Source organism: Pelophylax lessonae (genome assembly GCF_965119305.1).
Source record: "Pelophylax lessonae genome assembly, chromosome: 2".
Classification (NCBI taxonomy): Eukaryota; Metazoa; Chordata; class Amphibia; order Anura; family Ranidae; genus Pelophylax; species Pelophylax lessonae.
The window spans coordinates 383,158,114-383,171,862 of record NC_138769.1 but is presented as its reverse complement, the minus strand read 5'-3'; the positions used below and the strand labels follow the sequence as shown (position 1 = coordinate 383,171,862).

The following is a 13,749-nucleotide window of genomic DNA, read 5'->3' as shown; positions in this document are numbered from 1 at the left end:
AAAAGTGTCAAAAATGTCAGTCAAGGGTCCGATCTGTCCGCCGCAATGTCGCAGTACCGCAAAAAAAAAATCGCAGATCGCCACCATTACGCGTTAAAAAAAAAAAACAACAAAAATGACAAAAATCTTTCCCTTAGTTAGTAAACGCAATAACTTTTGCGCAAACCAATCAAAATACGCTTTTTGCGATTTTTTTTTACCAAACATAGGTAGCATAAAACAAATTGGCCGAAAATGTTAAAAAATTTTGATTTTTACATTTTTTTTGGGGGGAATTTCATATAAAAAAAAGGGAAAAATATTGCTATTTTTGCAAAATTGACGCTCTTTTTTTGTTTATAGCGCGTGATCAAAAAATCGCACAGGTGATCAAATACCGCCAAAAGAAAGCTCTGTTTGTGGGAAAAAAAGGACGCCAAATTCGTTTAGGTACAGCGTCGCACGACCGCGCAATTGTCCGTTAAAGTCACGCAGTGCCGAATCGCAAAATACCCCCTGGTCGTTTAGCAGCCAAATCCTCCGGGGCTTAAGTGGTTAAGCTGCAATGGGCAGTGAATGGAGATGTTTACAGGCTGTGGTCGCGAGGCTTCCTGCCCACAGAAAAACCTATTCAACATGTAGAGATCCCCAGGCGGCAGACCCCCTGAACACGACGCATTCAGGAGAACAGGAAAGTGTCACAAACACCCCCAACTGCATGCAATGCACATGATTCAGGCACATTTGACAGCAAAAATTTAGTTAAAACAGGCATCACATCACCTCCTCACTACTTGCCAATCGTCTCTGAAGCAAAATGCAAACACAGATTGTGCTTCAGAGGAAGGGCAGAGTTAGATGCACATCTAAATCTACCTTTAACCACTTGCCCACCACGCTATAGCTGAATAACATCTACAACGGGTTTGGCTAGTTCTGGGACGCTGTCCTATGATGGCATGCTGTGATCGCGCCTGCCAGGCCACGGGGCGCAGGCGGCACGCTCTGTGATCGCAGTGTCTGGAGGACACTGCTGATCACATATTGAGGTTAAGAGCCAACTTGCAGCTCTTTAACACGTGATCAGCTGTGTCCAATCACAGCTGATCACAGATGTCAACAGAAGTTGACAGCAAGAGGAGAGGAGAGGAGAAGAGAGCTGATAATCTGCTTCTCTAAAAGGGACATCTACACTGATAATAAGGACACTGATTATCAGTGCAGTCCTCACAGTGCCCACCAGTGCTGCCAATCAGTGCAGCCAATCAGTGCCACCTATCAGTGCCTCCCACCAGTGCCGTCTATCAGTGCAGCCTCATCAGTGCCCACCAGTGCTGTCTCATCAGTGCAGCCTCATCAGTGAAAGAGAAAAGTTACCAGTTTGCAAAATTTTATAAAAAAAAAAACGTTTTTTTTTTTTTAATTTTCAGTCTTCTTTCTTTTTTTTTTTAGCAAAAAATTACAATCCCAGTGGTGATTAAATACCACCAAAAGAAAGCTCTATATGTGTGAAAAAAAAATGATAAGAATTGAATTTGGGTACAGTATTGCATGACCACGCAATGGTCATTCAAAGTGTGACAGTGCTGAAAGAGGAAAATTGGCCTGGGCAGGAAGGGGGTAAAAGTGCCCAGTAGGCAAGTGGTTAATGGATAATATGCTGTTGTGCACACATTTAAAATGTTGAAAGCTCAGTAGGAACTGCATAATGTTGTCATTAGCATCAGGTCTGCGCATGACACTAAGGTTGGCCATACATGGGTCAAATTTTAAAAGAATTTTCTTTCAAAAATCATCTCTGAGAATTTTGGTTCAAATTTTGCACCATTAGTGGGCCACAGCAATGGCCGATCTTCGTGCGGTCATCGAATTTGAGTAATCGGCCTGTTGGAAATTTTTTGAAAAACTAAAATTTTCTAATCAATGATGGGAGAATCGTGAGAGAAATATAATCGAAAAAGAAATGCGCATGAGTGCAAGAAAAGAAAATTCCAGGAAAGAAAGGAAGATTCACAGCCATGGGAATTCTTTTCTGTAGCAATATGAGGTAAAATTAAAATCTTGGTTGTTCGATATTCGAAATCGATGGTGGCACCATCGAATCACAAAATGCACAAAGTTTCTGATTTTCTAAAGAAAATTCTTTCGAAATTTAAACCATGTATGGCCAGCGTTATACCTGGAAATAGGAAACTCTGTTAGAACTGCTTGATGCTAATACTAGCAGGTGTGTAGTGTAGGTCTGAGCATACAAGAGTGCTTGAACCTGTAGTGAAATGTACTTCTTTTAGCCAGCAGATCTTTTAAAGCGGTTGTAAACCCTAAAAAAAAAAAAAAAACCTGCAAGACAAAGGCATAATGAGCTAGTATGCATACTAGCCCATTATGTGTAACTTACCTTAGAACGAAGCCCCGACACGGACCCCCGGACATCGCTGCGGGCGCTGCCATGATCCCTCGCCGTCTCTTCCGGGTTCGGCGGCTCCGGCGCGGTGATTGGCCGGAAGAGAATGCGCGCGGGAGTGATTTTCCGGCAAGCTCCCGGCAAATAAATTGAAGGTCTCCCCGGACCTTCAGAGCGCATGCGCCGCTCGCGCGAGCGGCTGCATGCACTGTAAATATCTCCTAAACCATGCCGGTTTAGGAGATATTATTTGTACCTACAGGTAAGCCTTATTATAGGCTTACCTGTAGGTAAAAGTGTCAAAAAGCAGGATAGTACCGCTTTAAGAGATATTTGTACAACTCCGATTTAAAAAAGTTTGGGATGCTGTGTAAAATCTACATAAACACAGAATGCAATGATCTGCAAATCTCATGAACCCATATTTTATTCACAACAGAAAATAGAGAACATATCAAATGTTTAAACTGAGAAAATGTATCATTTTAAGCAAAAATAAGGTCATTTAAGAGCCGGTTCACATAGGCGCGACCCGACTTACCGGGGCGACCTGTGAAGTCGCGGTGCGCAGGTCGCACCGCGACCTCGGAGCGGCATGCATGGACTTCATATCATTGAAGTCAATGCAGGTCGCTCCAAAGTAATACAGGACCCTTTTTCTAAGTCGGAGCGACTTGTGTCGCTCCTATTAGAACGGGTACTGTGCTAATCTATGGCAGGCGACATGTCAGGCGACCAGGTCGCCTGACAAGTCGCCCCAGTGTGAACCGGCTCTTAAAACTGATGGCAGAAACATGTCTCAACAAAGTTTGGATAGAGCCATGTTTGCCACAGTGTAGCATCCCCTCTGCTTTTATTAACACCCTGTAAATGTCTGGGAACTGAGGAGACGAGTTGCTGGGGTTTTAGGAGAGGAATGTGGACCCATTCTTGCCTGAGCATATGCTGCTCTAAAACTTGGCTATATCTTTTAGCATTGATGGTGCCTTTATAGATGGGCAAGCTGCCCATTCCTTGCGCACTAATGCACCCCCATACCATCAGCGATGCAGGCTTTTTTAACTGAGCGCTGAACAAGCCAGAAGGTCCCTCTCCTCGTTAGTCTGGAGGACGCATCGCACATGGTTGACAAAAAGAATGCAGAATTTCGATTTCCCTGACCACAGAACAGTTTTTCACTCTCAAAAGATCAGGTTAAATGGGCTTTGATCTAGAGAAGATGGTGGCATTTCTGGATCATGTTCCGATATTGCTTCTTATTTGAATGATAGAGTATGAACTTGCATTTTTGGATGGCACAGTAAGCTGTGTTTACAGAGTTATTTTTTTTTTAGAAATATTCCTGAGCCCATGCATTGATGTCCGTAACGGGATCATGCCTGTTTTTAATGCAGTGCCGCCTGAGGGCCCGAAGTTCAAGTGCACCCAATACTGCAGTTCGGCTTTGACCCTTTCTCAAAATTCTCCGAATCTTTTAATGTTATATATACTGTATGTGATGATATATTTAAAGTCTTTGCAATTTTACATTGAGGAACTTTATTCTGAAATTGTTTGAAACTTTTTAGATTCAGATTTTCACAGCTTTAGTGAACCTCTGCCCATTTTTACTACTCAGACATTCTGACTCCTGATTTTCTTTTATACCTAATCATATTACTGACCTGTTGCTAATTAACCTAATTGGTTGAAAACCGTTCTTTCAGCTCTTCCCTGTTAGTACCATTTACTTTGGCAGCTTTTCGTTGCCCTGTTTCTACTTTTTTGAGACGTATTGCTGCCATCAATTTCAAAATGACCTTATTTTTTTCCTAAAATGGTACATACAGTTTAAACATTTGATATGCATTCTATTTTCTATTGTGAATAAATATGGGTTTATGAGATTTGCAAACCATTGCATTCTGTTTTTATGTATTTTTTTTTTTTTTTTTAATAAATTATTTTAATGAATTTTAAGAACAGTATAAAAAATATGACTGGGGGCTAATTTGGCAGAGCATAACAGCTTCCAATATAGTGCAGGTTACAAAACATATCCAGCAGGAGAAAATAGAAAGTTGAAACAAAAGAACTACCTCTACCCATGTGTGTGCATCCCATAGGTCCATGTTAATAAGTAGTCAAAATAACACATTGTCCCTTTGGCTTAGGCCAAAGCCTCTCCTAAAACCCCCTACTGTACAAATACCAAGACATCAACAATAATGATTGTTCAATTTATCAGTCACCAAAATAGGAGCTCTAGAGTCATTCTGAAGCCACTTGGACCAGACCTTATTGAACTTTTTTGGGGCAACCCCTATGGCAATAGGTATCTTTATACATAGATAGGGCAATATTAACTCGCGGTTGCTAGAACGTAATCGTTGAAGGGGAAGGTTTTTTCAAAGTGAGGGTGATGGCTTTCCTGGCATAGAATAGTAGAAGCCCCAAGTAGAGTCCATTCTGACAACATTGGAGCTAAATATTTAACTAAGCCCAGCAAACATATCTGTAGAGAGAGTGAGGATTTTATGTAGATTTTACACAGTGTCCCAACTTTTTTGGAATTGAGATTGTAGATTGAATTGGTATTTGAAATCTGGTATACTCACTGAAAACTGTATGATATTGGCACCAGCAATGGGTTTGTGTATCATAACTATACTTCGAGTTTGCATACGCCATGAGAAGTATATGAAGTTGTGACAAGCATCTGTGCATTATACCTTTACCTGCAAGCACACCTGCACTGACAGATTAATGTAGCATAATCTTCTAAGTACATACTTTCCAATATACCTAGATTTGCACCTTTGCAAGTTCACTGGGAATTGTAAGATATTGGCATTAGCAGCAGGTCTATGCAATTCATTCATACCTGGAAACAAGTTTTTCACACTCTATGTTAAGTTTATTAGAGAAGTTTTGTGTACATCTGGGCAAAACACCCAAAAAAATACAGATATGGATTGTTGTTTGCTTCCATCTTTATCATTTTTTTCATTGTTCATGGAGAACATGCTGGTAGGTATCAGCACGATCTGGCTGCTGTGTTCTTACCACTATTTTTTATGTACATCTGTTGGATGTTTTTTATTTCCCAGTCAGAAGATACCATGGAACAGAGAATGATAGCGGACTAAGATAATCACATGTTTGAACACTTATATTGTGATCTCAGATATTTTGACATGCTTCATCTTTAGAATTATTAGTCTTGATTCATATGCGCACGTACTCTTTGAAAGCTATCTGATTATACTTTTACAGTAGACCGGTGAACCAGGGTTTTTAATAGGGTTTGTTACCATGGTTTTAAATACGTATAACTATTTGGCTATTTGTATTAATAAATATGCTTAGCTGTGAAGGCAGTTTTTGATTATTATTATTATTATTTTTCATTAATGCAGTTTGAGTCTATTTAAACAGGGTGCTGCGGATTTTTGGGATTTTGCTATATTACTGTAGACTCTGAACCTCTGTAAGCATTTAAAAGGACCTGGAGTCATTATCAGTGCTGCTGCTGATATTAAGAGGGGCAGTGTGCATAAATGCATTTTAACTGTGAAATTGATTGTTTGCTTACAATTTGGTTTTAAGATATCATGTTGGTCTAAAACCGGTCACAGATGGATTCTATCAGCTTCTGTACAACCAGACTGTTGGAAAATTTTAATTTGATCAGTGACGCCTGCTATGGCCAGTGGTGCTGATGAGTGTATTCTGATGGGTGGGGAGCCTCTCTGCTATCAGAATATAATAGCTCAGTGGAAGGGATTCCCCCATTTACCTTAAAAGTGTAAACGGGGTAATCGATTTTCTTTCGTTCAACCCATTGGTTGAATGAAAGAAAATGAATCATGTATGGCCTGCCTCAGTAAGTTAAACTTTAAATGATCTGTATCTGAGCTGAATAAAAATGATCTTATACTGCCACATAAGTATCATGAACACATACATGCAAATATCATGAAAGATTAAATTGTATTTTTCTCACCTTGTTTCCAGTATTTGTTGCCTCAGGGTCTTGATATATTCAAAGCTATCAAAGCAGCAGATGTCATAGACGAGGATGTAAGCATGTGCACTTCTGAGCCCCCGACAGCATGAATCTGCCCACTCCTGCAAAATACAACATATGAGCACATCCTACTGTCTTTTTACCTAAATAGGCTACAGTTAACATCTATCTCCATGTAGTTCCTCTGGCACGACGCACTGACTACACCTTCATTTTAAGCACTTTAGGCATATGCCTGCAAATCCCTTAGGTGCACTTGGGAGAATTGATGATGTTAAAGGCTGGGTTCACATATATGCGGGTCCGGTTTTGGTCCAGTGCAGTTTCCATTCAGCGGTTCAGATGCAATTCAGGCAAATTTGACACTGAAATCAGACCTGAACTGGACTAAAAAATGCACAGGACCCTTTTTGAATTTGCACCGCAACCGGCCCGCATAAACACTATATTACCAAAAGTATTGGTCAGGACTCTGTTAAGGCTAGCCACCCTTTCCAAAAGAGTTAAAGAGGTTATAGCTGCAAGGGGTGGGCCAACTCAATATTAAACCCTACAGACCGGGATGCTATTAAAGTTCATGAGTGTTTAAAGGTAGGCATTACAATACTTTTGGTAATATAGTGTATGTGAACCAGCTCTGGTTCACATGTCATGCGAATCGGGTGCAGTTCAAAACGCAACCGATTCGCACATATGTGAAGTGAGCCTTACAGGTAGAGTGGTCACAAACAAATATTTATTTTAGATATTTCTGTTTATGTAGGTAGGGTGTTCATAGAAAAAATAAAAAATATACGTTTTGCAATATTTTTGAAAGCAGCCTTGCTTTTTTCTCAAGTGCCTAAAACTTTTGCACTTTACTTTTTATAAATTAAAATCAAGCCATAATCATACTATGGATTATTTGCGACAATACACAGTTCAGGCACTTTAAATAAGTACTTTTCATGTTTTATAATCAGATTAAAATTACTGTGACAAAACTGTGATGCATTATACTTTACAGCACTAATGAAAAATCTGTACCGAGGTGAAGAGTAGGCTGCCATTGCTAAAATCTCCTTCTGTAAGAAACATTTTTGCTCATTCAATGGCTTTATTACTTTTGTGGGTTTCAACATGCACATCAGGAGTATGGATTCCACTGTGACTTTCTGATCTGTTTGTTCCAGGTCAGGGACTTATTAGATACGAAATCCAGAGACAGACAGTTAGCATTTTTAATAGCAGATAAGTAATGGCATCCACCATGTTTCTCTTTAAACGTTGAAAATGAAGCCCACAAAAAAGTAAACCTGCATACTAGTGATATAGATTGTAAATTAAAAAAAAAACAAAAACATTTTTAATCTTCAACTAATCCTACATATGTTTTTTACTGAGTCTAGAAACATATTTGCACTATGTATTCAAAACACATTCCTGCCTACTGAAAAAGCTAATAGGTGGCAACAATCCAAAGATAACACCGGAAGTTGCACATTGTAAAGAAGAATTATTTGCATATTGCCAGAGAATAGTTGAAAATAAAACATGAAGATTGCAAATCCCCTCAAAGGGGATGTATTTTACAAGAATGATGGATGGTTAGTATTATCAACAAAAATAACTACTGCCATAGAAACAAGTGTACGCCGTGATAACTACTGCAGCCTGTCCATACGCACAACCACTCTCTGTAGTAGCCATGGCAAAGTTCCTTATGATAAATGCACTTGTCACAGAGGTTAGTGGTGTATTACACTGTAAAAACATCAGATGGTATAATTGAGTCTAACAAGACCTACCGAGAAGGCTGCAGAGCATTTGCAGTTCATATTTATCACTGTCCAGTTACAGTGATAAATGTACTTTTTACATTGGTAGATGTTAAGATCAGCACAGTTTGGTGGCTTCTCACTTGAACGACTTGAAACTGCCAGCACAGCAACGGCAATGACTGTGTCAGCTCTCTAGTGAAATAATGATTTTCTCCATTTTAAGCCGCTGTAGGAATAAGAGAAACTGTTTCTGCTTCATTCTTTTCTTCACTTACTCCTCCTGTCACTATAACCTACGCACAGCTCCTTAACTGTGCTGCCGAGGAGGGAAAGGGTCATCCCTTGTGCCTGGGGGTTTGTAGCTTACACATCTCAGCGTGGGAAGTTGCTGAGGGATAGAAGGAACGGGGGAGGTAACTTCAAAGAGTGTGAAGCGACATGCCTGTGGTGGGATTCCCCATGACTGAATTTGCAAATGTTATGTAACCAGTTAGATCACAGACAAGCAAGATGAAGGAAACATTGCAGTGGGTGGCAGAAAAAGAGAATATAATGTAGAATGGAAACACAGCATAGGGAATTCTCATTATAACTTGAAGACAGATCTGTATCTGAACAGGTAGGGGAATCACAGCTATATGTTCATGCAAAACCTGACTCTCATACTTGTAAAATGTTTTATATGTATCATTTTGAAATGTAGGTCTTTAGGTATGTGAATCTCAACATATCTCAGTTCTTTAACTCTCAACCTTTTTAACACAGAGGGGCCTTTTAACTCCCCTTTGTATGATTCTTTTGGATTTTAGGTGCTGAAAGCGGTACCATTATTTTGCATGTAATTCTTAAGAATGAGCAGCCCAAACCAACTATTTACATATGATTTTTTTTACTGTGCATTTTTCTTTATAACATATCAGGTTATAATAAAGTTTGAAACACAAAATCATAAATTATAATATAATAAATAACTATAAATAAGTTAACCTCCCTGGCAGTATGATTCTTTTGGATTTTAGGTGCTGAAAGCGGTACCATTATTTTGCATGTAATTCTTGTGAATGAGCAGCCCAAACCAACTGTATACATTTATTATATATATTTTATATATATATATATGTATACATATATTATATATATATATATATATATATATATATATATATATATAATGTATACAGTTGGTTTGGGCTGCTCATTCACAAGAATTATGTATATATATATATATATATATATATATACATATACACGTGTGTATGTGTATATATATATATATATATATATATACTGTATATATATATATACAGTGGGTACGGAAAGTATTCAGACCCCCTTAAATTTTTCACTCTTTGTTATATTGCAGCCATTTGCTAAAATCATTTAGGTTCATTCTTCTTCCTCATGAATGTACACATAGCACCCCATACTGACAGAAAAGCACAGAATTGTTGACATTGTTGCAGATTTATTAAAAAAGAAAAACTGAAATATCACATGGTCCTAAGTATTCAGACCCTTTGCTGTGACACTCATATATTTAACTCAGGTGCTTTCCATTTGAGTCCAGCTGTGTTTGATTATACTGATTGGACTTGATTAGGAAAGCCACACACCTGTCTATATAAGACCTTCCAGATCACAATGCATGTCGGAGCAAATGAGAATCATGAGGTCAAAGGAACTGCCTGAAGAGCTCAGAGACAGAATTGTGGCAAGGCACAGATCTGGCCAAGGTTACAAAAAGATTTCTGCTGCACTTAAGGTTCCCAAGAGCACAGTGGCCTCTATAATCCTCAAATGGAAGACATTTGGGACGACCAGAACCCTTCCTAGAGCTGGCCGTCCGGCCAAACTGAGCTATCGGGGGAGAAGAGCCTTGGTGAGAGAGGTAAAGAAGAACCCAAAGATCACTGTGGCTGAGCTCCAGAGATGCAGTCAGGAGATGGGAGAAAGTTGTAGAAAGTCAACCATCACTGCAGCCCTCCACCAGTCGGGGCTTTATGGCAGAGTGGCCCGACGGAAGACAGAAGACACATGAAAGCCCGCCTGGAGTTGGCTAAAAAACACCTGAAGGACTCCAAGATGGTGAGAAATAAGATTCTCTGGTCTGATGAGACCAAAATAGAACTTTTTGGCCTTAATTCTAAGCGGTATGTGTGGAGAAAACCAGGCACTGCTCATCACCTGTCCAATACAGTCCCAACAGTGAAGCATGGTGGTGGCAGCATCATGCTGTGGGGGTGTTTTTCAGCTGCAGGGACAGGACGACTGGTTGCAATCGAGGGAAAGATGAATGCGGCCAAGTACAGGGATATCCTGGACAAAAACTTTCTCCAGAGTGCTCTGGACCTCAGACTGGGCAGAAGGTTTACCTTCCAACAAGACAATGACCCTAAGCACACAGCTAAAATAACGAAGGAGTGGCTTCATAACAACTCCGTGACTGTTCTTGAATGGCCCAGCCAGAGCCCTGACTTAAACCCAATTGAGCATCTCTGGAGAGACCTAAAAATGGCTGTCCACCAACGTTTACCATCCAACCTGACAGAACTGGAGAGGATCTGCAAGGAGGAATGGCAGAGGATCCCCAAATCCAGGTGTGAAAGACTTGTTGCATCTTTCCTAAAAAGACTCCTGGCTGTATTAGATCAAAAGGGGGCTTCTACTAAATACTGAGCAAAGGGTCTGAATACTTAGGACCATGTGATATTTCAGTTTTTCTTTTTTAATAAATCTGCAACAATGTCAACAATTCTGTGTTTTTCTGTCAGTATGGGGTGCTATGTGTACATTCATGAGGAAGAAGAATGAACTTAAATGATTTTAGCAAATGGCTGCAATATAATAACAAAGAGTGAAAAATTTAAGGGGGTCTGAATACTTTCCGTACCCACTGTATATATGTTTATATACTGTATATATATATATATATATGTTTATATACTGTATATATATATATATATATATATATATATTTATATACTGTATATATATATATATATATATGTTTATATATAGTTTACAGTTACAGTTTATATATAGTTTACAGTATACAGTTTTACTGTACTATATATATATATATATATATATATATATATATATATATATATATAGTACAGTAAAACTGCAGGAAAGGGCACTGGGGGGCAAACTAATGTGAATTTATTTTATTTTGCATTGTATCAGTGTGTTTTACTTTTGAATTTGCCGCCGGTTCCACTCCCCTGCGAACGTCACGTCACAGGAGACGGAAGCTGGGGGCACACAGAGCATCGGGAGGAAGATCCGCCGCCGCACACCGCCAGGATACATCGATGGATCCCGGTGACAAGGTAAGTAACCCCTCTACCAGGATCCAGCGATCTTCCTAGCTGTACCCCGAGTGTGGCTCGGAGTTACTGATTTTGTCAATGAAATTTAACCCTGAGCCACACTCGGGAATACTGCTAGGAAGGGTAAAATAACTTTTTGGTTTCAGGGGGAACCCTTGCTAATATTTACTATATCTACAGCTTACTTTACATTGAAGTAATGATCCCTGTAAAGAATGTATCTTACATTTGTAGGCAATGGAAGAATCCATCCCAAACATATAACCAAAAAGATCACTGGTGTCAGTGGTTACTTATCTGAGATGCAAAAATTGCTTGTTGCTCAAGGGCTCCTTAGTATCCTGTCTGGAGGAACTCTAGGGTTCCACAGAACCCTGGTTGAGAAAGGCTGTTCTATGCTATAGGGATGGAAATTTGCCACAATGACCATCATTTATACAAGTGAGAACTGAAAACAAAAGTTAGGATTGGGGAAAAAGAATACCCCTTCCCTTTGTTCCTACCACACTGTCCCACTTATCTTTATTGTCTTTCTTTTTTCCTTCTCTACAACAGAGTTTAATCACCCACAAATGCAGGTCTTTTTGTCTTCCCTTATTCACTAACTCCAAATATGGGGGCGATGATAATAATAATTATTATAAGGTAGCAATATTGGACCAGACCACAACCCTATTCTTGATGTTGCTATTGAAAATATGCTTTATTAATCCCAACTTACATCTAAAATGTATAACACTTCTAGAATTGTGAATATGAAACATGCAATTGAGCTCTATTGATGAAGAAAAACCTTTAAACAGATTGAAATATAAAGTACATAGTACTTTAGGCCAATTCTCCCCAGGAAACTTATTCAAATACTTCTCAACAAATGGAGGAAGGAATTGTAGATAATGCATTATTTCAAATGAAAGACCTGTAAGTGAATGCCTCACACAGTGGAGCTTAAAAACAAAGATTCAGTCCTTGATGAACCCAAGTACTGTTTTGGCCTAATAGGTGTGATCAGCAGTGGCGGCCGGTTCGTTAGGGGCGCCGCCCCCCCATCAATGCGTCCTGCCCTGCAGGGGCGCCGGACGCATGGAGTTCAATGGGGATTTTTTTTTTTTTTTTTGCATCACCTGATTAGAGCCAGAGGCTCTAATAGGCACGCTGGTTCACTGTGCTTTGAAAGGGGGCACGCTGGTCTCTCTGCATTGAAAGGGGGCACCCTATACCTTAAGTACTGAAGGCCCCTTTCACACTTTTTTCGATCTCAAAGTCATGCAATTTTTTACAGCGTTTGCCGCAAAGCAATGCTTATTACATTTTTCTGTTTGCGCCCCCCAAAAATTTTGAGCACCAGCCGCCACTGGTGATCAGTACAAGGCTAGCGATTTTAGTCAGCAAGTGAAATGCCTAGTTATTTCACTAAAGTACATGTACCAGTATTAGGACCTTACTATAGTTATCCACTAAATGTCCCTTTCCAACATATCCCTCTAGTCCTTAACTTTATATGTTCCCGGTTCTCTGAGATCTTTGTTGTGCAGTCTGCTGGGAGCTACACAGCATCTTCACTAAAATTATTTTGGCTAGGTTCTGCAAGCATGGATGAATCTCCATTCCTGGCTATACAAAAGCTGTTTACCTTTGGAACAAAGATTACATTGTTTAGGAATGAATATGTGGAAGAGGCAGAGTTCCCACTGTCCTAGCTCTAGTGGCCTGCATAATGAAAATACTGAAGGAGTGGTGAAAGATAAGTGAAACTTGGAAGAGTAAGACATTTTAGAGCAACTGTAAGAAAAGTACAGGTATTCATTAACCTCCCTGGCGGTATGATTTTTTCGGATTTTAGGTGCTGAAAGCGGTACCATTATTTTGCATGTAATTCTTAGAATGAGCAGCCCAAACCAACTATTTACATATGATTTTTTTTTTACTGTGCGTTCTTTATAACATCTCGGGTATGATAAAGTTTGAAACACAAAATCAAAAATTATAATATAATAAATAACTATAAGTAAGTTAAAGTATGTATGTATGAATACATACATATACTGTATATATATATATATATATATATATATATATATATATATATATATACACGTATACATATATATTATATATATATATATATATATAAAGATATAGATATACATATATACACACACGTGTGTGTGTGTGTGTATATATATATATATATATATATATATATATATATATATATATATATATATATATATATATATATACAGTAAAACCTTGGATTGCGAG

At 38.9% G+C, this 13,749-nt stretch overlaps 1 protein-coding gene across 2 annotated transcripts in view; it reads right to left on the bottom strand.

Annotated features, from left to right (window-relative positions):
• Nucleotides 1–13,749, bottom strand: part of RASL10B (RAS like family 10 member B) — a 239,410-nt gene that overhangs the window by 15,685 nt on the left and 209,976 nt on the right. For both annotated transcript variants that reach the window (XM_082246701.1, XM_082246700.1), the window contains one exon: nt 6,369–6,493. In XM_082246701.1, coding sequence (XP_082102827.1) covers nt 6,369–6,493 — 125 coding nt within the window. The remainder of the gene's footprint in view (nt 1–6,368; nt 6,494–13,749) is intronic.